At 37.3% G+C, this 23,716-nt stretch overlaps 3 protein-coding genes across 3 annotated transcripts; all 3 read right to left on the bottom strand.

The window, feature by feature from the left end:
* Nucleotides 1-9,819: 9,819 nt before the first annotated feature.
* On the bottom strand, nt 9,820-13,778 carry LOC147476529 (squamosa promoter-binding protein 1-like). The gene is made up of 2 exons (XM_086582965.1): nt 12,310-13,778; nt 9,820-10,229 (listed from the first exon to the last, which is right to left on the bottom strand). The coding sequence occupies exons 1-2, from the start codon at nt 12,606-12,608 to the stop codon at nt 10,022-10,024; spliced, it is 507 nt and encodes a 168-aa protein (XP_086439091.1). The 5' UTR covers nt 12,609-13,778; the 3' UTR covers nt 9,820-10,021.
* Nucleotides 13,779-14,599: 821 nt separating this feature from the next.
* LOC147476528 (dof zinc finger protein DOF1.4-like) lies at nt 14,600-15,571 on the bottom strand. Its single transcript, XM_086585757.1, has one exon. The coding sequence runs from the start codon at nt 15,569-15,571 to the stop codon at nt 14,600-14,602; it is 972 nt and encodes a 323-aa protein (XP_086441883.1).
* A 6,939-nt stretch (nt 15,572-22,510) lies between these two features.
* Nucleotides 22,511-23,415, bottom strand: LOC147476527 (uncharacterized). Its single transcript, XM_086585756.1, has 2 exons — nt 23,250-23,415; nt 22,511-23,196 (listed from the first exon to the last, which is right to left on the bottom strand). The coding sequence occupies exons 1-2, from the start codon at nt 23,413-23,415 to the stop codon at nt 22,511-22,513; spliced, it is 852 nt and encodes a 283-aa protein (XP_086441882.1).
* Nucleotides 23,416-23,716: the final 301 nt, after the last annotated feature.

Genomic DNA, 23,716 nt, shown 5'->3' with positions numbered 1-23,716 from the left:
TGTCTCTAAAAATAAGTGAATATACCTCATACATTATGTTGAGGTATAAACAAAGATTGCTCATAACTTATGTTGAGGTATGAACAATACATTCTCCAATATATGTTTTTTTACTAATCATACATTATGTTGAGGTATGCCCAGTGATTGGTCATAGCTCATATTGAGGTATAAACAACAACTGTTTATACTACATATGCTGGGTCGTTTTGGTTGGGTCAGGCCGTTTTTTTAATTTTGTGTCAGGCTTTTTACCACTCAGGCCGGTTTTTATTTCGTGGGTTAGGAGTATACTTGTCCTAAAATCTCTGTGGACTTTGTGAGTGATTGTAAAAAAAAGGTGGATTTGAGAGTGATTGTTTCTTCATTTTTGTCTTTGAGAGTTACTCTCTTTGAGCTAATATGGATGCTGGCAAATAGCCGAGGCCAAATCGTCGTTAGGTTGCTCAAGCAATGTTCATTAAAAAGCTAGAAATGAGCCACACGTAATTAGATCTCAAGTTTTATTTGTGGGAATTATATATTATGGCATGTATGGCTTCTGTTGCTAATGCACAGTTTTGTACATAAGGGAAGAAATTGTTCTAAGCACTAATCCTGTATTGCCAAAGAATATCTTTCATCTTCCACCAGGCACCAACAAAGTAGGGTAGCTAGCTTATTTTAGCGCACTACCCTTGATACACCTTGCTCTCTACATTGCAGTCTTAAGTCCCTTCCTCATAAGTCCACACCTTAATCTGTGTCATAATGATGACTTCCATCTTCATGACTTCACGTGTAAATGCAAAATGCTTCAATGAAACCTAGAAATTTTTTCAAACGAAACCAGGATTTGTCTTGTACTCTTTGAAATACTTGTTGGAATAATTAGGGTGATAGAAATATGGAATGATATACCTTTCTCCCTACACCCAAACCACCAATATATGCAATAGATCTAAAATTAAGATTTTAATTATTAGGGGTTTTTTTTTCTTAAACTGTAAAGCACACGATCAAAGTCATCTGCTTAAATCTACAAACCAAGTTAGTTGCAACACAAGCCTAACTCAGAGATAGTTTCTGGAAACAAAAGTATAGGGATGTAGACATAAAAGAGGGTGACAGAAATATAATGTATTTTCATATGAAGACCTGATACACAGAAAATACAATAGGATCGACCACTTGAAAACTGAACATGGATCATGGGTCTCATCCTCATCCCTCAATGGTAAAACTCTGGTGTCTCACTTTCAAAATTTTCTTAATGACGACACCCTTTCCCCCCTATCATTACACAAGATGAAAATGATGCCCTTGTTCTTCCAATCACCAAACAGGAGGTTAAGTCTGCTCTTTTTGGGATGGGTGCACTTAAAGCACCAGGTCAGATGGTTTCCCTGCATTATTCTTTAAAAAATCATGGGATCTTTTACATGAAGACATTTTCAAAATGGTTTCAAATTTTTTCATCTCTGCACATAGTCTTGAGAAGCTTAACCATAGTAACATTGCTCTCATCCCAAAATCTGTTAATTCTACCAGCAGTAAAGATTTTAGGCCTATTAGCTTATGTAACATCTATTATAAAATCATTTCCAAGACTTTAGCTAACAGGCTTAAAACTTCTCTCTTTCCTTGCATATCACCTTATCAAAATGCATATGTTACTGGTAGGAAAATCTCTGATAATGTTATCCTTGCACATGAGATTTTACACACCATGAAAAAGATCGAAAAAATTAAAGGTATCTCTGGTTTTATGACAATCAAAGTGGACATGTCAAAGGCTTTTGACAGAATAAACTGGAATACCTTAACTGAGATCATGAACTCCCTAATTGACCCACATTTGAGTTCCCTTGTTCATAACTGTATTTCCTCACCACACTTCTCTGTCATTGTTAATGGTACACCTCATGGTCAATTCAAATCTAAAAGAGGACTTAGACAAAGTGATCCTTTGTCCCCTCTTCTATTCATTTTGTGTATGGAAGTCCTCTCTAGACTCATAAATAAACATGTATCTGCAAATAACATTCATGGGATTAAAATTGCTAAAAACAGTTCTCCCATTGCACATCTGCTATTTGCAGATGATATGATGCTTTTATCTTCTGTAGAGTTGACATTATGGAAGCAAACTCTGTTCTTGCTATCCTTAATGATTTCTGTCATATCACTGGACAAGAAATTAATTTTGAAAAGTCGTGAGTTCACTTTAGTAAAAATTTACCCAGCTGAAAAGTAGTGGATATACAAAAAGTTCTTAACATGAAAAGAATTGAAGCGGGGGAAAAAATACTTGGGAACAAAACTCTTTCTTGGGCAGCCCAAAACAGAAATTTTCAATGATTTAATCCTCAAAGTGAACAGGAAGATTTCTGGTTGGAAAAGCAAAATTTTATCACAAGCTGCAAGAACAGTCCTCATTAAGTCCATAAGCTCTGCCATGCTTGTCTATCAGATGAGCACCTTCCTTTTACCCATAGGAATTACTGAAAAAATAAATGCCATTCAAAGAGATTTCTGGTGGGGAAAACAACCAGAAAAAACTAATCCCTGTTATCTTAAAACTTGGTCCTTCATATGTCAATCCAAAAGAGCCAGAGGTCTTGGCATTAGAGATTCGAAACTTAATAATTTGGCTCACCTTATTAGAATTTTCTGGCAAATTCTAACAAATCCAAATTCCTTAGTAGCTTCACAGCTCAAAAGTAAGTATTTTTCACATAATAACATCTTACAAGCTTGCAAAAAAAAATGGATCCTCCTGGTTCTGGCAAGGTATGTTGTATATTCTACCTCTTATTAGAGACAATTCCACATGACATGTTGGAACAGGTACAAACATAAATATATGGGAAGACTCATGGCTACCATTTGGTAAAATCCCTCAATCATATCCTGTTAATATTAATATTAATTACACTACTGTCTCACATTTGATTAATCAAACACTGTAGAACATGGAATTCTTCTATTGTACATTCTCTCTTCGATCATGAAACTTACATGCATATTCACAATGTTTATCTCTCCACTAGAAATATAGTAGACTCTTTACACTGGAACCTTACAAAAAAATGCATATGTAATGTTAAATCTATGTATAATAAACTAAGCATGCCTGAAAATATGTTTGCAAACCATACTACTGTTAGCAAGGCTATTATTGTATTTTCCCATATTACCTCTGTAATTACTTTATTACCCTTTCGAGGGTTTCTATTATGATTCTATAAATATAAGTGATGAGCTCTCTCATTCACTTAACTTTTTCCTAAATTATTTTGTACATGGTATTAGAACCATTAAAGCAAATTGTTCTGATCACAACCTAAGCTTCCGCGTTTTTTTTTTTTCTTCTTTTCTTCTGTCTTTCCTTTTTTATAACCAATCGCGAGATGCGATAGGTGTTGATCTAAATCTCAGATTTGTTTATTATTTTTGAGGTAATTATTTAATCGATATGACTGATAGTGATGAGTCTATTATCTCGACTGTTTCTTCGTTTAGAACGGGTGAAGATGTCCAGTCCTTCTACCCTATTCATGATAATCCGAATTTGAAAATTACCTTACAACTACTAGATGGTTTGAACTATGTTTGATGGGCACAATCTGTAAAACTGTTTGTTGGAGGCCGTGGAAAGATAGGATTTCTTAAGGCACGAAAAAGGCACTGCCGATCCGGTATGCTAAGTGGTTCTTAGATGATTCTATGGTGAGGACTTAGTTGATTAATTCTATGCAACCAACGATTTCTGCTAGCTATTTGTTTACAGACACTACATATCTTATTTGAGAATATCTCCGTACAGTATATTCTCAAAAACAGAATAATGCAAGGAGTTTCCAACTTTCCGATGAGATTGGAAATTTCAAACAGGGAACTCGATCTCTTGGGGAGTACTATGCGAGACTTCGATCTAGTTGGGAAGAGCTATCTCATTATGATAGTTTTATTGAATGACCAGCTAATGCAGCAGAGATTTATGCAAAAATTGTGGGGAAGAATCGAGTATTTCAGTTTCTTGCTGGGCTCAATCCTGAGTTTGAGTATGTTGTTGTTCATCTGCTTGACAAGCATCCGTTCCCAACTCTCGAGGAAGCACGTGCCTATTGTCTCTCTGATTAGAGTCGTCGAGCGCCTGTGCCTCATACTCCTGGTCTTCTGTATGAGACTTCTGCTATGGAAGTCTGTTATGCTTATCCGCCACCACCATCAGTTCCTCCACAAACTTTCCGTGCACCATTACTTGGGCTTTTGCCATTGCCAACAGCCTCTGGTAGTTCTTGTCCTCCAAACAAGAAGTGTGATCATTGTGGTAGATTTGGGCATGTAAAGGCAACATATTATCAATTACACAGTCGTCCTCCTATTTTTCAACCACCACGATCAACATCTCAGTCCTCAGCATACCTATCTGTTGACTCTAGTACATAAAGTCTTCTGCTTCTAGTGCTCTTTCTTTGGACGAGATCAGCAGGTTCTGGCAATTTCTCTCTATGTCTTCTCAACCGGGACCTTCTCATGCAGGTAATTTTGCATCTGCCAATAGTGTTTTTGCATCTCGTACTTCACCCTGGATTGTTGATTCGGGTGCCATTGATAATATGACTGGTATGTCTTCTCTTTTTCGGAATTATGCATTTAGTTCTTGGAAACGGACATTTCGTCTTGCCAATGGGGCTGAAACGCCTATTGTAGGACAGGGTTGTATCCCAGTTACTGATTCCTTTTTGTTACCTGATGTTCTTCATGTCCCCAAGTTGACCACCAATCTTATTTCTGTTAGTAAACTTACCAAAGATGTAAACTACAGTGTAACCTTTTATCTATCTTACTGTGTTTTTCGGGATCTGGTGTCGCAAAAGGTGATTGGCAGTGGACGTGAAGAGGGTGGCTTATATGTACTGGATAGACCTGTTTCTTCAATCACTCCCCATGCCCTCCAGTTAGAGTCTTCGTCTGGTAGTGAAAATGTAAAGCGGGTGTTACGTTGGCATCACCGCTTAGGTCATATTTCTTTTGAGTATCTACGTTATTTGTTTCCATCTTTCTTTTCCAAAGTGTCCATGTCAAGTCTATCTGGTGAGACATGTGAACTGGCTAAACATCATTGTAACCCTTATCTATTAAGTAGTAATAAAACTTCGTCTTTGTTTGATATTGTGCACTCCGATGTTTGGGGTCTTGCCCCGGTCACTTCTGTTTTAGGATTTCGTTATTTTGTGTTATTCATTGACGATTTCTCTAGGTGTACTTGGGTTTATTTAATGAAATCCAAGGATTACGTCTCCTCCATTTTCCAGAGTTTTACTCCAATGGTTCGTACACAGTTTGGTACAACAGTTAAAGTCTTTCGTTCCAATCAGGGTGGGGAATTTCTGTCTCATGGTCTTCGACAGTTCTGTGAGGCCAATGGTATTTTGCATCAAACCTCTAACACTCAGACTCCACAGCAAAATGGCAAGTCAGAAAGAAAAAACCGTCATATCCTTGATCTTGCTCGTGCTATGTCTATTGGCATGAATGTTCCTTCCCGTTTCTGGTCTGATGCTGTCCTTACTGCGGTGTATCTCATTAACCGTTCTCCATCTCGATCTCTTGGATTTCGCACCCTGTATTCCATTATTCATCCTGATCGTTCTGATTTTCAAATCCCACCTCGTGTTTATGGGTGTGTTTGTTTCGTCCAAGTCACCAGGTCTATCTCTAAACTAGATCCATGTGCCTTGAAATGTGTGTTTCTGGGTTACTCTCATACTCAGAAGGGTTATCGGTGTTATCACCCTTAATCGCGTCGTTGTTTCATCTCCATGGACGTTACCTTCTTTGAACATGCTCCTTTCTTTTCAGGTGATGTTCTATCTCAAGGGGAGTGGTTTCCAATACTCCCTTTTCCTCATGAGGATTCACATTCGGTTCCTATTTCTTTTCCACTTTCGATGAGTGTTCAGTCAGAGCCTATAGTCTCCCCTCCAGTTCCACATTTGGTTTCTCCTCCTTTACAGGTTTATACTCGTCGATATCCAGGGCGCCAACCTTCTTCACTAGACTGCCCGACATCTTCTGCTTCTCCAATTTCACCACTTGCCATTGATTCACTTTTATCAGGTATTGAGCCATCTCCTATCCCTTCTGTACCAGTTACTATTGATGTTGATTTACTGGTTGTTGATAGAACTGATACTCCACCTATTGCTGTTCGGAAAGAGAAGTTAGCGTACTGCAGGAATGCAAGCTAGATATGTTAATACTGTGGCTTATTCTATCACTGATTATACTTCAGATCATCGTTTGTCTCCTAGTTACAGATCTTTTCAGGTTTCTCTCTCATTGGTTGATATATACCACGTCACATGCGAGGCGTTAGCCCGGCCTCATTGGAAGGCTGCAATGTTGGAGGAATTACATGCATTGGAGGTCAATAATACTTGGGTCTTGGTTTCTCTTCCGTCTGGCTGTAGAGTAGTCGGGTATAAATGGGTTTTCACGGTGAAACAAAACCCAGATGGAACAGTTAGTAGGTACAAGGCTCGGTTGGTTGCTAAGGGGTATGCACATATTCATGATTATCAGGAGACCTTTGCTCCTGTGGCCAAGATGAATACAATTCGAGTTATTTTTTCTCTTGCTGTGTCCAAGTCATGGCCCCTTTTTCAGATGGATGTGAAAAATGCCTTTCTTAATGGGGCTTTACAGGAAGAGGTGTATATGTCTCCACCACCTGGTTTCCGTTCTTCTTCTACTTCGGGCTTGGTGTGCCGGTTGAAAAAGTCTATCTATGGGCTTAACCAGTCTCCTCGCACTTGGGCTGAAACATTTCCTGCATCTATGACCGCATATGGATATGTTCAGAGTCAAGCTGACCACACCTTGTTTCTTCGACACTCTGGTACGAAGATTGTTGTATTGCTTGTTTATGTGGACGATATTATTATTACTGGAGATGATGTTCAGGGTATTAGTGACCTGAAATCCTATCTTAGTACCCGCTTTCAGGTGAAAGATCTCGGCCCCTTGCGTTACTTCCTTGGGATTGAGGTTGCTCGTTCTAGTTATGGTATTTTTATCTCTCAGAGAAAGTATATTCTTGATCTTCTCTCTGCTTCAGGGCAACTTGCATGTCGTCCTGCTGAGACACCTATTGAACAGAACCATCACCTAACCGACTATGATGGGGAGTTGTTGGACGACATTGGTCAGTATCAGCGGCTTCTTGGGAAGCTCCTCTATCTTTCTCTTACCCGTCCTGATATTACATATGTGGTTGGAGTTTTCAGCCAGTTTATGCACAAGCCGCGCCTTCCTCATCTTCAGGCATCTATTTGTGTGCTTCGATATCTCAAAGGATGTCCTGGATGTGGCCTTTTGTTTCGAGATAATGGTCATTCTCGGGTCGAGGCATGGACTGATGCTGACTATGCAGGTTGTAGATCTGATCGTCGATCTACTTCTGGGTATTGTACCACTATTGGTGGTAATTTGGTTACATGGCGGAGTAAGAAACAAGATGTTGTTTCTAGGTCCAGTGCTGAAGCAGAGTACAGGGCGATGGCCCAAGGTGTATGTGAGCTGATATGGCTAAAATGTCTTCTACAAGACTTTCATCTACATGTCTCTCTTCCGATGACGCTTTACTGTGACAACAAGTCTGCTCTTAGCATTTTGGCTAATCCTGTGCAACATGATCGTACTAGACATATAGAGGTTGATCGGTACTTTCTACGTGAGAAAGTGACTTCTAGATAGATTTGTGCTTTATATGTTCCGACGTCTCAGCAGCTTGCAGACTTTCTCACGAAGGCAGTTAGTAGTAGACTATTTTCAGAGGTTTTGTCCAAGCTGGGTATGTGTGATATCTATAGTCCAACACTCCAGCTTGAGGGGGAGTGTTGGCAAGACTATTATTGTATTTTCCTATATTACCCCTGTAATTATTTTATTACCCTTTTTAGGGTTTCTATTATGATTCTATAAATATAAGTGATGAGCTCTCTCATTCACTTAACTTTTCCCTAAATTACTTTCTACAATTGCCACTCTTTCTTTATGGAACAATGCTAATTTGCCTAGACAAACTCTCCTGACATGGAAATTCTATCATGATATTGTCCCTACTAGAGATCACTTATCATGTATTATGTTTATATTAGATAAATCTTGTCTTCTTTGTGGAAATTGTTTAGAAAGTGTTTACCATCTTCTCCTAGTCTGCCCTTTCACTAGAGCTTTGTGGTTTCTAACACTTTGGATGTTTCAACTTGAGGATTTCAAACTTTACTCCTCTAAGAAGTGGATTGACATTTGGTTCAAACCACCCACTGACTGGCCAATTGAGACTAAACAGTAAAAGTCCTCAAAATTTTTTTTGATGAACTTATTATACACACTCCTAACTCTAACAATATGCTTTTTCCCCTCCCTGTTAACTGGAACCCACCTCCTCCTGACCATCTAAAGTTGAATGTAAATTGTAGTTTTAACTTGGACAACACATGATATTATGAGATGCAGTAAAACTTTTTGAACATTTATGCTCTTTAGATATTAAGTATGTATATAGAAGTGGAAACTTAGTTGCTCACAAACTAGCCGCTTACGCTTCTAGAAATCCACAGTCTAACAACTGGACACTCATCCCTCAAAACCTAGAGGTGGACTATCAATATATATTTCGAGTATTTGTTGTCATATAGCTCTAATATTATGGCTGAAACAAAGCCTGAAGCATGACAATGCAAATGTAACCCCCTTGTTGATATAAATAAAATATTTGATTATAAAAAAAAAAAAAAAAAAAATCAAAGACTGAAAAAAAAAAAAAAGGGCTTTCTCTAAAAAACATATAATTTCACTTCAATTTTACCACACTATAACGGAAAATATTTAGTCAAAGAAAATGTAAAACATGAAACTAGAAAATACTTAAAAACAATAAAAGATGACCTGGCGCACCGTTGGCAGAACCTTTGGAAAAGTCGACAAACCTCAACAACTGGAGCTTTAGAGTGATGTTCACAAACTTTCTGCCTTCTATAATATAACTTTGCTTCGTTCAGCCTATAACTGCAATATTCAGCTTAACACTGGGGTTCTGATAATGCTCTTTCTTCAATTGATGGTCCAGAAAACTTACTTATGATGGCCTTTTTTTTCTCGTTGCTCTTTTCTTTCTCATCATAACTTATGTTTTCTTCCTCACTCCAAACAAGTTCTTTCTCTTGTTTTATTTTGAAACTATTCTTCAGTTGCCCAGTTCTAAGCTTAGTTTCCATTTTGACTGAAAACTGAAAAGAAGAGGGGAAGGAGGAGATGAAGAAATGAAAAAGTGAGGTGAGAACTGAGAAGTAGTAGAAGGAAGTTTGAGGGCCACAAGCTTCATTTTGTCTCTATCTGTCTGTATTTTCAGTTCAGAGTCAGTGGCACAGAGATAGTGTACAAGTGATCCAGGGGTTTAACAGAGGTTCTTGGACTTTGGAAGCTTGGTGACCAAGATTGCTTTATAGTTCTCAAATCCTCAATTTAAGCGTGTAGAAGACTTGGAATTACCACGCTGACATAGCTGCATGAATGAGGCCCTCCTTGGAAAGAGGTAAATGTTCTGCAATCCGATTACATTCTTTATAGACACACTGTGTATTACCATGATAAATTGATAATCCGCCTATTCTGCATTGCTCTATTACCTTGTGCAGCTACAATGATTCTTTTGTATCCCAACATTGCTTGCAAAAGTCATGCATTTGAGTATTTCCATCAGTTCTACTAAGTACACTATAAATTCCAAAGTAACAGAAGTAGTAATGGTGTTAAGATATCATAGATATGTGCAATGTTGACAACCAATTCCATGGGAACAACATAGTAACAGTTATCAACCACACCTACTACAAGGATAATATAAACATTAAATAGCTATACTTTTTTACTAGGTTTTAATTAGTTACGGTTCTTTAGCCAAAGGCAGAGATTGACAGAAGGGAGTGAGCACCCAGTTAGGTTTTATATGATTTCAGTTGAGGCATCATATCTCACCGGCTTGAGATATCTCCATGAGATTCAGTACAGCTCTTCCTGCGCCTTTCTTTATGTCCAGCATAGGTCTCATATTTATACAGCTTGAGCTATCTCCATGAGATTCAGTGCAGCTCTTCCTGCGCCTTTCGTTATGTCCAGCCAAACGTGTACGGCAACTCCTCTTTGCTTCATCAAACTCTGGTAACTCATGAAACCTGCATAGAACATCATTAGAATTTAGACGCCATGCCAAACATAATTAGATCAATGCTGGAGTAGCTTACATCTTTGCTAGTTATCTTGCTAATCAGTACATTATATAGCAGAGTAATAATACTGGTACATCACCTGAACTATATCTTGCAGATGCAAAATTAACTTAGAAGAGATTCAACCGATAATGGAATAAGAAAAAGCCAAAACTTGGCATCATTTACCCGTAAAACTAATGCTTAGGCTAGCACCAGTCATGTTTTAGTTACCAAATCCTCGTCTAGTCACTGAATTGAAGCAATGTTCGTTAAACAGCTAGGTAATAAACCATACGAAGTTAGATTTCTAAATTTTTTTACTTCAAAATAATCCACGAGACCACGATATGTTCTTACAACGGGCCAGGTAGGTTTCACAATTTACATCTCTATTAAAATTTGGGACAGCAAGAAGAGCTAGGAGGTGGAAGGATGAAGAGAATAAGCAAAGGCTTGGAGCTTGATAGCTATTTCCACAAATAAAAGGCTCCTAGATTTGGCTCTCAAGGCTTCTACTAGAGCCGTTATTATCTAGGCTTCTATATATAGAAATATATATATTTTCTCTAACTATGAGCTCTATTATTGTTTGACAATAGCTTTCTGAGTCAGAACATTTATTGTATTCTCCAGAACAAGTATTAGGCAAACAATTAAGGAGTGTTTAAACTTTACGAATGTGTCACTTGCCTAAAAACCCCTGTTGCCTACATGTCATTAACTCATTAAGCATTATTAGATTGAGAAAAACCACAGTTGAGAATTTTGATCTACCTAGTACAAACCATGAAGTATGAAGTACCTACATGTGACTAAATCCAGATGGAGTTGGGAAAAAAGTCCAAGATAACCTAAAACTGAGACAAGACTAAGTCCAAATTAAAGTTAACAAGCACAATGGTGTCGATAGCCTTTCTAATTTCCACACTAAAGCATGTAGGCTTTTTGCTGGGTCTCAGTTGTTAGGCAAGGTCACTTTGTTGTGACATGATGAACAAATGGATACAAATAGGTCAGTCCAGTTCTCATCTAATCCATCATAATAAAATGGACTTATAATGACTCCTCTAGAATCAAAGGACTTTGTAAGAACTAATCAGGCATGTAGAGGGAAAAAAATGGTGAAGTAACTTCGTTTATCTTTTGATCACTGCAATGTAAGCTGAAGACGTGTTTATTCAACAATGTACGACTCAGCTGCCCTGCATTGATCTCATTGATCTCATTCAGTGAAATGTTGAATGACTTCAAGTTGTAGGGGACATGCCATCGGTACAAGTTTGTACGCTCTCTGTGTATTTGGGAAGAATAGTATTCATCTTCCACAAACAAAGTAGGGTAGCTAGCTTAATTTAGTGTACTATCTATCCTTGACATTCAGTGGTCTCGACATCCTCTCAACTCCGACAGCCAGCTTCTACGTACATAAACAAAGAAAGGGTCCTCCCTCAATATTGTTCCACACCTTAAACTATGTAACTCTCAATATGGTAGCTCTCTCTTCACGTGTAAATGCTAAAATTCTACCATGAAACCTAGCAGAAAGTGTCCAAATGGTAATGATAGTATGTTCAGCTTATAGGAAGCAAGGAGTAGTCCTCCATCAATACAAATATTTGGTAAAACTAATTCTTTCCCTTGGAAAAAGACACTTTGAAGAACTAAGAAATCAGATGATGAAATTCCATTACAATGTACAATATACCTCAAACTTATTGATGAATTTCTCCAACCCAAACCACTATATGCAAAAGGGGGCATCACACATCACACTATGCCAAAACTTAAGATTTTTATTAAGGGTTTATTTCTTCTTCTTTTTTAACTGTAAAAACAATAATATAATATCATATTCATAAGCTTAAACCTACACTCCACAAGTAAATTGCAAACATAAACACTACATTCAGAGCTGATGGAAGCAGATTTCCTAATTAATACTACAAAAAACCACAACTCTAACTCTATAAACCCAAAATCTTAAATCAAAGAAATTGTAAAACAAGAAACTAGAGAAATAATACTTAAAAGGAAGAAAAACGACCTGCTACATTGCTGGCAGAACCTTTGAAGAAGTCCAGAAACCTTCACAACTGGAGCTTTAAAGTGATGTTGACAAACCCTATGCTTTCTATAATACACCTTTGCATCCTTCAGATCAAAAATGCAATTTTCAGCTTGGCACAATCGTTCTGCTCTTTCAGCATAGGGGACTTTTTCAATTGGTGGTCCAGAAAACTTAACCATGGCCTTCTTTTTATCACAACTGAAGTTATCTTCCTCTGCTTTCTGTTTTCTTTTCAAGCTATTCTTCACTTCTCCAATTCTTAAGTTTGTATCCATTTTGAGTGGAAAGAAGAAGAAGGGAATGAAGAAAAAAAAAAGTGAAGTGAAAGAGGTGAGGAATGAGAAGTAGTAGAAGAGAAAGTGAGGACCACAAGCTCCATTTTGTTTTTGTTTCTCTTTTCAGTACAACAACAGTGACAAAGAAGACAGAGATACAGAGAAAGTACAAGTCATTCTGGGGTTTAACAGAGGTTTTGGCCTTTGGAAGCTTGGGGTCCAAGATTACTCTTTTGACCAAAAAAAAAAAAAAGAACATACTAATGAGTCTGATTTATTGTTTCGAAATTCTAACCTTGCCAAATCAAGCGTGCAATCGTTTTATCGGGAAAAAAAAAAAAATCTAGCTTGCAATTAGGCCAAAGGTACTGCGGTACTAATACCGTACTGGTGTGTCATGTGTGTGTTGTGAAAGTCTGAACTGAGATTTCAGTGTGGTCACATGGTAAAACCAGAATCTCTCTGTCGTCACAGTGGTCCTTGTACACGGCTCTACTGAACAAAACATTGTCACTGGGCCTAAATCCTAATGCACCACAAACTATTATAAGATGCAACCACTTTTATTCTATTTTCTATGTGCCCTTGTGCAAAATTCCCCGAATCATTTGATTGTACATGTGAAGTTTGAGGGGTGTTGTGCTGTAGTTACTGATTGAGGCATTGAGCTAATGGAGTTTGAGGAATGCTAGCATGCACAATTGTGAGTGGCATACGTGCCATGTATGCCATGCCACCTAGCTAAAATACACTTTTTATCTAGGTAGATTTCAACCTTCAAGTACAATTTTGAAATCTCAACCACTTGCAGTGTCTCTATTCAGTGAGGTTGCCTGTATGCTGTATGCTGTATGCAACTCACAGAAACTGTTTCAACCTTCAAGTACAATTTTGAAATCTCAACCACTTGCAGAGTTGCAGTGTATCTATTCAGTGAGGTTGCCTTTATGCTGTATGCAACTCACAGAAACCGTTTCCTGCAAGCATTTGCGGGGATGATTTACTAGTGCTAAGGTACTTAATTATGTACTTATTTTAGCCATAAAAAGTTAGAAACCTCAGTCCCTTACTCCCTTATCAATAAGATTGAGGGAAATAAAGAAGGGTTAACTAGTATTACCCCCCACTAGATGAGCCAATTAGGATTTCCCCCCACTAGATGAGAAATTAGGGTCTCCCCCCTAAATACACACAAAAAAAAAGTCAAAGTGGGTTGACCGAAATTTTTTTGTGTGTATTTAGGGGAGACCCTAATTTCCCATCTAGTGGGGGAAATTCTAATTGGCTCATCTAGTTGGGGTAATTTATTGGGTAATACTAGTTCACCCAATAAAGAATGCTCAAACATGAATACATGATACAATAAGCAATATAATCATATTAAGTACACACTCACAAATTCACAATACAATAACAATTTAATCTGCCTCTATATATATAACTGCTATATATACCAACCCCTTCCCCGGCCTAAACCCAAAACAAGAAAAATTGAAACGGAAAAACTCAGTTCCTCAACAGATCCTTTTTCAGTTAAGGCCGGACTACAAACATGCAACACTATTGACCCCATTCACCACCTAAATAGATACACTAGAACAAAGACAATGTCATTGATAGTTTGATACACATACCTATATAAGAATGTGCAATATTATACTAACTAGACTAGTTAATGCAGCATCAAGCTATGAAGTTACCAAAAACTGGTCAGATCAAGATTTAGGACGCCAGGTCCTCTAGGAGCAGATTAACTTCCTCAGCCATCTATATATATATATAAAAACTTCCTCAGCCTTAGTAACAAAAAATAACATGGCTGTGGTAGTACTACTTGTGTCTTATTAGATGTTTCTGAATCCAACGCCGCCTTGTTGTTGAATTCCACTCAATCAGCTCCCAAACAAAAAAAAAAATACTAAAACTTCAACTTGCTCAGTTAGATGCATTCAGATCAATGTGTCCAATTTGACCAAATAACTGGTTGGAGATCAAAAGTTACAGAAATCAGGCCAAGCACCAACTGAATTCCAGTAGACCGACGAACCTAAAGAATCCATTCGTTCAATAGAAGGAGCATTGAAGTCTACCTTATTGCTCATTACGCCATTTCCTTCTTCCATCTTTTCTGCTTTCGTAAAAGTAGTCCGATCGGTTCCCAAACTTCCCAGTAGTAAGTCATTAAAGGGGAAAACAGCTTGAAAATTGTTACTTGGTCTAGTATCCTTCAAACCACTAGAGATGAAACTTTTCTGCTGATGAATGCTGGAAGTAATCATGGAAGCAGTATTAGCTGAAGATCCAAAAACCGGATAATTTGGAATACTTGGAGCGGAAGTAACAACGTCATGGGTCTGAGTTGAATGCTCACCATGTTCACCAATACTGGTCATGCCCATAGACGGAAATCCTGTTCCATATGCACTCAATAATTGTGACTCAGTATCAAAACCAGTGCAGGAGGTGATCTGATTAAGCACTCTAGAATTGAACTTTGGAAATGTGAAATTGATTTCAGATTGATTGTTGAGCTGTAGGCCATAAAACACTGGATTTACGTCATTTCCGGCGCTAATGAAACCATTCTGAGAAGTACTAGATTTTGTAGTAGGAAATTTTGGTGAGAGATCAGAAGCTGAATATCTCTTAATCCTCTTATTCTTTCTACACCCACCACCAATGGGTACGTTCCTCAATGTTCCACCTCTAGTCCAATAGCGCTTGCAAGCCTTGCAGAAGTGCCTTGGTTGAGATAAATTGTAGTTGTTGTAGTAACAAAATTTAGTGTTTGAAGAATCACAACGAGGACACTTAAGTACTTGTTGATCTTGTGGTTGTTTCATGCCCATAGTTCTACCACTACTTGAAGTCATCACTCCATCTTCATCTTTTTTCTGCTCAATGAAGTGTGGAAGGAAATAAAGACCATAAGATGATGTGAAGTACGTGCTTAGAAGAGCCATAAGACATAATATTCTATCCAAGTGCTACGAAACAAAGGTGTCATGTTATTAAATTATTGATAGAGAAACCTGTGGCGGCCATACTCGATCTAGTAGTCTAGTGGTAGAAGAGTTGGACAAGATCTGATTACTGAGTAGTTTCTATGCAAAGAGGAGACATGAATCTTAATTCATTGTTTGATGATTTGGAAATGAGAATTGAAGATTTCTTAGTACAAGATTAGCTGTTATTTTGTAACTCCTCTTACTAGAATATGTTAATTTTATTTTACTTTCACCAGTTCTCATGTGAGCTGTTTGATCTAAAAGCACTCAAATACTCAACAATATTAAGAAAGACTGCTTTAGATAAAATATTGTTGTTCACTTGTTTGTGACCTTATTTCTTTTATCTATCGCCCTTTTTTCAGCTTTCCTTGTGATAACGATTTTCAGATAACAATGTTTTCTGCTTGTTCGGGCATGAAGGCATTATGGAGTTCAGGTTCTGCCAAGTTCAATTTCTGGTGCGTCGGTCCATCGACAAATCACGGCATATATATGTCTAGGGTCAATTTGCGAAAATGGAGATCCAATGTGACATAATCAATCTGTCGCGTTCAACATTTTTTCCTTATGAACATTCCTGGTAATGTAAATTGAGGGTGAGGTTTTGAAGATATATGCAGTGGCGTGCCAAAGATTTTTCAAATGTGCGCATCCAAAATCCAAATCTGTGCGTGGGAATATCAAGATATAGTTCCAGGCATGAGTAAGATCTTGCTACAAAACACAGCAAGGAATGATGTTTTTTTGGTAAACTAAAGAATGAAGTTGATTGTTTACCTTCTAGTAATAAACTATAAGAAAGACATGATTATATGAGCATGTGGTTATTAAAAAAAACAACAGTTCTCTTACTATACAAGATTGGATAACACACAGGACATGCATAGTAGTCTAAAAAGGAACATTACAACCTCAGCATGCATGTGGTAAGTGAGACATTCCTAACATTCCTTTATGTAATAAAATAGAGAATGACCCCTATGTACCTCGGCCCTATGTGGTAAGTGAGACATCTCATTCCACTTCACATTATTATATATATATATATATATACACAAATTTTGTTTAATGATATACTGCTAGCGACGTACATAGAGATAATTAAGCACTACTTAAATCATACTATTTGGATTTTAGCTGTTGAATTTTATAATTATTTATAATTTTAGGTTCTAAGTGCTATATATTAACACGATTTTGGGAAAGTCTTTGTACATGGTTGGATTTCGACGCTATATGGATTTTGCATTTTGATTTTTCAATGTATAACACTTATTGAAATGGATATTTTTAGATTTCCTCAAGACTTCAAGCCATATAGGTTTTAGATATTTAGAATTTGAATGGTAAAGAGGTTTGAGATACCAAGTCAGGTTGTGACTTGTGAGGTCAGGTTGTGAATTGTGAGTTGTGACAAAGCAAACGGACGTGGTTCAAGGAAAAACCAGATTTTGTAGTTTTCCAAGTGATTTTCTCCTCCCAACTTCCATAATTATTCTCCTTCGCCTCCTCCTTCCCTCAATGCCAATGCACGTACTTTTTACTTTCATTACCATTTCATATCATCAAAAAAATAAACCCACTACCATTTCATTGCCACTCTATCAGTTGTTGAACGGAGCATCCAACATTCCGAGCATGCAACATTTCAACTCAAAACCAATTACCAATCGACAAAGTGGATCGCTCTCAGGAATTTATATATTGTGTTACAAGGTTTCAATGTGCCATGTTGAACTACAATATAATTCAAAACATTCCTCTGATTGGCTAGCTATACTGTATTGCCATTTGTGACTTACTGTGATTTGCGATATTACCCTCTAAGTGTGATCCTTGGATAGTTGGGTTGGGTTGTGGACTACAAAGAAGTAGGCACGAGCTTCTCAAATTTTATGAGAAGACACTAGTACAGAAATGCACCCGACCATATGGGCCAAAAGTATCTGGGTTGTTGTCCTTCAACATCTAGTTAAAAAGGAAATGGACTGTTGCAAATGCAGCTGAAAGTTACCCTTCATGTCCCTTAGGCCCTTTGCGAGTTTAGTGCTTTTTATTTTTATTTTTATTTTGGTAATTAAAGAGTTTAGTGCTTCTCATGCTTCTCCAATTTCCACTAAGTTTCTCAAAAATTTATTCGCATTTATTTTAATTTCTAATACAGGATTCAAGTCTCATGTAGTCATGTCAATAACTAAATATGTCATGGTCAGATCTCCATCAGTTTTCCCGTATAATTTGTACAGGGGGAAACAGTAGTAATTGGGTCTTTTTTTATTAACAATACATTTCAAATCACTAACTAAGGAATAAATGTCGCTTTTAATCAGGTTTATGCACCAGATTTCCCGGTAATTGGCTTAATAAAATTCAAACCAAGTGATGAGATGGTGATGGATAATTAGGAATTTAGGACCACCACTTACACTAACATAATTTTTAACAATTTCATAAAAGTAAATTGTCCTACATAACATAATGATTATTATGTTTATGTGGCTTTAAAGCTAGACACTGGAACGTTTCTCATGCAATTTACATCAATTCCCCTTAGGACAACGAAGATAATAAGAAGTAAGGAAGAAGAAATTGAAGAACAAAAAAAAAGTGAGAGACAAGTCCATTCGCCCACCCACCCAGGCACCCATTGCTATACTTTATCATGGGCACAGCAATCTCTCCTCCCCACTTAAAAAGATTCTTATAGTTAAAGAGCCATATGCATGTCACTATCTTTAAAAAGAATTACTGTTTGTGTGGTTGAATATAGAAAGATCGAACTTAGTCCACATGCAAAGCATCATGCATGAGATGTGATCGATCAATGAGTATGACTATTGTCTAAGTGCTCGATCCATAGTTTAATTACTATTGTGCAGTTTTCTAGCTTTACTCTCCCCCCTCCTCATCCTTTAATAGTACTTACTATTGTCTAAGCCAATTATAGTTTAATTACTATAGTTCAGTTTTTTCATCTTTACTCTCTCCCTCCTCCTCCCCCCCTAAACTTCACATCCAAAAATCAACATCCAAATCAACCGAAGTTTGATCGTGATGTTTTTTTAGTCAAGACAAATGAAAAGACTTTAATGCCCTTTTTTAGGTATAATTACATAAATACCCTGTGACTTTGGCAAATACAAAATTGGAATTCAAATCATCTAGGACACATGTCATGATCTTGTGAACTCTATCCGACAGCTACCACCAATCCTTATCAAATGATATCCACACCCTTAGCATTATGAAATTACATAATTAACCTCACGGTTGTTAAAAGCTACATGTATGCTAGGAGAAAACCAACCGTGAAAGGGCAATGAAGTCTTTTTATGTGGTAGTGGTGTATGGCTTGGAGAATATAATGCTACAGTGATAGTAGTGATGGTGTATGACCGTCGGATAGAGTTCACAAGATTATGATATGTGTCATAGATGATTTGAATTCTAATTTTGTCTTCGCCAAAGTCACAAAGTATTTATGTAATTATACATAGAAAAGGGCATTAGAGTCTTTTCATTTGTCTTGACCAAAAACATTATGGTCAAACTCAGTTGACTTGGATGTGTTGTGATCTTGGGGGGGTAAACCTCTAGATGAAAGAACTGGGGGGATAAAGCTAATTAGCCTAAGTTCTTGGGGAGTAAAACTAGAAAACTATTAAAAGGGCAAAGGGCAATGAAGTCTTTTTACATGCATTGACCAAAAAGATAACAGTTGATTTGGATGTGGTGTGATCTTGGGGGGGGGGGGGGGGGAACCTCTAGATAAAAGAATTGGGGGGTAAAGCTAATTGACCTAAGTTCCGGGGGTACTATTGTGCATCTCAGGCAGATTATTGTATGAACTGTTTTCATGACCTTATTACTTGTCTTAAGACTCTTTTTATGATCGGTTGTACCAATATTTTAGGTTGTCTGAGTACCTATTTCGGATCAAGCTGTTGTAGTTTACTACTTTCTCACCTCCCCTCTCTACCACCTCTACTCCTTGTGGAGTAGCCTCTTTTTCTTGAAGAAATCCCTCTTTTAATCCTATTTCTTATAGACTTTTATACTCTTCCTTTGATCTTTTTCTTGCCCTTGATCTTTCTTTCTCATCTCATGGTCCCAAAGTTACCACTTGTCTCTCTCTCTCTACCCCTTTTGAGTTAAGCTTTTGTGCTCCCCATTATATGCAAATGTTATACTTTAGGCATCTTATACATGTAATGTCACTGGTCATAAATATGACTACAACAATTACGGTTGCTTGCAAACTTTTTTCTCCGAGCAGTAAGAATAATGTTGATTAAATCTATTTCATCTGCTATCATTGTTTTTTTTTATGAATACTTTCATTCTACCATATCATGTCACACAATCCATCAATGCTTTTCAGAGAGACTTTTGGTGGGGCACAAATAAGGGTATACATATCTAAGAAACACCCTTTATATTTTAAAAGATGGACATTCATTTGCCAACCAAAATTCAATGGAGGCTTAGGTATTAGAGATATGGCTCTAAATAAACATGCTCATCGCAGGTGCCGACTAGCAAAGTCGGTAAAATCTTTGGGTGATGATATTATAGGTCTGGGGGTCGAACCCGCCAGCATCAAAGAGTTACTGATCTCATTTAAAACAGACTTGCCAATAAATAAATAAATAAAAAAAAAAACATGCTCATCTTAGCAAAATTATTTGGAATATTGTCACTAACCCTTTATCCTTTCTTGCATATCAACGTAAAGGTAAGTATTTCCATAACTGTAATGTCTTCAATTGTAATAATAAAAAAGGGATTTCTTGGTTTTGGTTTGGAATGCAAAATATGATCCAAAACATTAAAGATAACTCTATATATATGACAAATATGAACATAAATGTTTGGGAAGATCCTTAGATCCAAAGCTTACCTAATTATATAATACCACCTCATCTGTAAATATAACTCCAATCCTATTAAGGTTTCTGACCTCATTGATCATCATACTAAGTCATGGAATGTAAATACATTAATAACTTGTTTGGTACCAACACAAATCTTGAGATCCAAAAAATTTCTATCCAGAAGTAATTTTGATCGAAGATTGTTGAAATGGACCCTTGTCATCAATACTGGACAATTTAGTGTGAAATCTATGTACATTAAACTTAGTGAAATAGCACCTACTAATAATACAAATAAATCTAACTTAGTTTTCTGGAAAAATGAACATAAACCTAGGGCCACTTTATTTGCTTGGAAATGTTATTATGATATAGTTCATACTAGAGACCACGTACCTTAGTCTATTTTTGTATATACTTGATAAATCTTGTCTCCTTTGTGGCATGTGTATAGAATCTATAAACCATATTCTTCTTCATTGTAATTTTACAAGAGCGTCATTGTAATTTCAACTATCAAGGTTTAATAATAATCTACATGTAAAAGAATGGATAGATATATGGTATGCACGACCTACTGGATGGCCAATAGAAACTATAATAATATGGACAAAATTCTGCATGATGCTCTACTGGAACATGGAACATTTGGCTGGAAAGATGCTCCATCCTTCACAATAAACATACACCAAACTTTTATAATATAAGCTTTAGATATCGTACATCAATTTTTTGCTAGCTACTAATAATTATTCTTTTGTGCAAAACTCTAGTGCTCTAAAGATGCAAGTAGGCAATGGAAGCCCCCTTCAAGGAATTTCATGAAACTTAACACAGATGCAAGTTTCAAAAAATAGAGAGAAAAATCATATTATGGTTATGTATTGAGATATTATAAAGGGTTTTATATTGCTGCAGGAAGAGAACATGGATGGGATCAATGTGCTGAGGAGGCAGAATGCCAAGCCTTACTCAGAGGAATCAAATGCAGCAGGAAGTTTGCTTCCACCAATATAGAGGTGGAGACAGACTATCAGGTGGCAAGCAAATTTTTGGAACAGAAGAAAGGAAACTTAATTATCATGGAAATCACAACTCATACTTAATGATGCAATATCGTATTTTGGCTTTTATGAAAATATCTGTGTGATGATTTTTCCTAATCTAGAAACACAAATATTTTGTTGATGATCAAAGAACAATGAGAAGTATTGGATCAAGAAGAAGAAGAGATGTAGAAGATGATGAGTTGAACCACGTTCTTTAATGGTCTCCCCGTGAATAGGAATCAAACTCAAAGCATAGTTCAACTATTCTATTTATAAGAATAGATGAGGTTTCCCAATTAGTGTTTAACTAGGAGACCATCTCTTGTTAAGTATCATCTTGATCAATAGATGAGGTTTCCCAATTAGTGTTTAACTAGGAGACCGTCTCTTGTTAAGACTCATCTTGACTGTTCTAGAAGCCCCATGTTTCCCAAGTCAAATAGGTCTCCTTTATTGACTTAAACAACAGAAAAACATGTTTAGGTTCGGAGTAGTAGTTAAAGCTCCGAGCCTAGTAGTTGAGCTCCGGATTTGGAGTTCATAGTTAGGAGTTGGTTATACGAACCTACTACTCCAACTAGTTCCAAAGCCTACGAACCTGCTCCGAACATAGTAGTTGAGTTCCGGATTTGGAGTTCATAGTTAGGAATTGGTTCTCCGAGCCTACAATTCCGGCCAACCAGTTCCGAACCTCCAGTTCTTTGAGTCTATTACTCCAACCAATTCCGAACCTCCTCTTCTTATTTTACTTTCGAACCTAGGAAGTGAGTTAGTCAGGATTTGGACTTAAAGTGTGTTATGGTACTTTCTACCCACACCAAGACCATATCCGAGCTTTACGAAGATGTCGTCATGTGTCCGGCCCATATCTATTTGTTAAAATATGTACACACAGATATAGAATCTAATGGAATTATATCCAAAGGTGCCAACACTATGTCTTAAGAGGGAGACTCGTTCTGTAATTGCTATTTGGCGGGTACCGAACCTGCCCCCAGTGTTATTGGAGCAGTTCCGGAACCATTTTTTAGAAGAGTTGCGTAGCATCGCTTGGAAGCTTGTTGATGTCCTTTGATCACCACGATATTGCCTTTGTGAGGGAACTTCAAGGTTTGGTGATAAGTACTTGGAACCGCTTTCAAGCGATGAAGCCAACTCCTACAAAGAATAACATTATATTGCGTAACTCCCCTGACAATCGTGAAGTTGACATTCAGAGCGACGTCAAGAGCTTTGACTGTCAATTCAATCTCTCCTACTGCATCGGCCATCATGTCACCATTAAATCCATACAAAGAAGATTTCACGGGACGAAGTTTCGTTTCTAGAATCGGCATTTGTTTGAAAGCATGATAGTAAAGTATATCTGCAGAACTCCCAGGGTCGATGAGGATCCTGTGCATATCATACCCAACAACTTCTAAGGATAGAACCAATGCATCCGAGTGTGGAAATAAAACCCCTTTAGCGTCGTCATCAGTGAAAACAACTGCGGAGTTAGATTCTTTGGTCGGTTTGGAAGTGACATTGTTAATGATTCGCAAATGCTTCACCTGTCTTTCCTGGTACCTTGGCCCTCTACTCAACTCTTCAAATGGGCATTTAGAATTTCCCCCAGTGATCGTGTGAATCACTACCTTATCCGTTCTTGTCTCTGCATTGTGTACATGGTGTAAGGAATTGCGGCAGTATTCTGAATTGGAGTACCCTTATATTCATCTAGTAAACCTCGATCTACGAGATCCTGAATTCCATGTTTAAGAGACCTACAATTCTTAGTTCCATGACCGGCCTGTTTATGGAACTTACAATACACGTTAGTATTCCTAGCTCCAATAGCACCGGGCTTCATCTTTGGAGGGTTCTTTAACATGTTCTTGTTCTTGATGGCATCGAAGATGTCCTCGTAAGGATGAGTTAAAGTGGTAAAGTCCCTGATAACCGTAAAAACAATAGAATCCTAAATATTAATGCTACAAGAACACTAATACGAAATCCTACCGTTCTTACGTTTAAATCAATTCTTCTTACTCTCAAAACATATTCATGCAATATAATGAGTAAGGAATTCGTTCCACTCTCAATCTATCAAGACTAAATAGAATTCAACTACTCAAATCCAAAAGGAACAATGGTGAGAGTGATGTGTTTGGTGTGAAATTTCTATACTACCA

This window comes from Coptis chinensis, chromosome 9, assembly GCF_015680905.1.
Source record: "Coptis chinensis isolate HL-2020 chromosome 9, ASM1568090v1, whole genome shotgun sequence".
Lineage (NCBI taxonomy): Eukaryota > Viridiplantae > Streptophyta > Magnoliopsida > Ranunculales > Ranunculaceae > Coptis > Coptis chinensis.
This window is presented reverse-complemented; position numbering and strand designations above follow the sequence as displayed.

Bases quoted from the DNA above. Each gene is read 5' to 3' on its own strand.
- LOC147476529 (XM_086582965.1), bottom strand. From the start codon at position 12,608: ATGGATACAAACTTAAGAATTGGAGAAGTGAAGAATAGCTTGAAAAGA. The intron at 10,230-12,309 runs GTCGTTTTTCTT...TGTTCTATGCAG, and splicing joins TTCTGCCAGCAATGTAGCAG to GTTTCATGAGTTACCAGAGT.
- LOC147476528 (XM_086585757.1), bottom strand. From the start codon at position 15,571: ATGGCTCTTCTAAGCACGTACTTCACATCATCTTATGGTCTTTATTTC.
- LOC147476527 (XM_086585756.1), bottom strand. From the start codon at position 23,415: ATGTTAAAGAACCCTCCAAAGATGAAGCCCGGTGCTATTGGAGCTAGG. The intron at 23,197-23,249 runs GTACTCCAATTC...TACACAATGCAG, and splicing joins TTTACTAGATGAATATAAGG to AGACAAGAACGGATAAGGTA.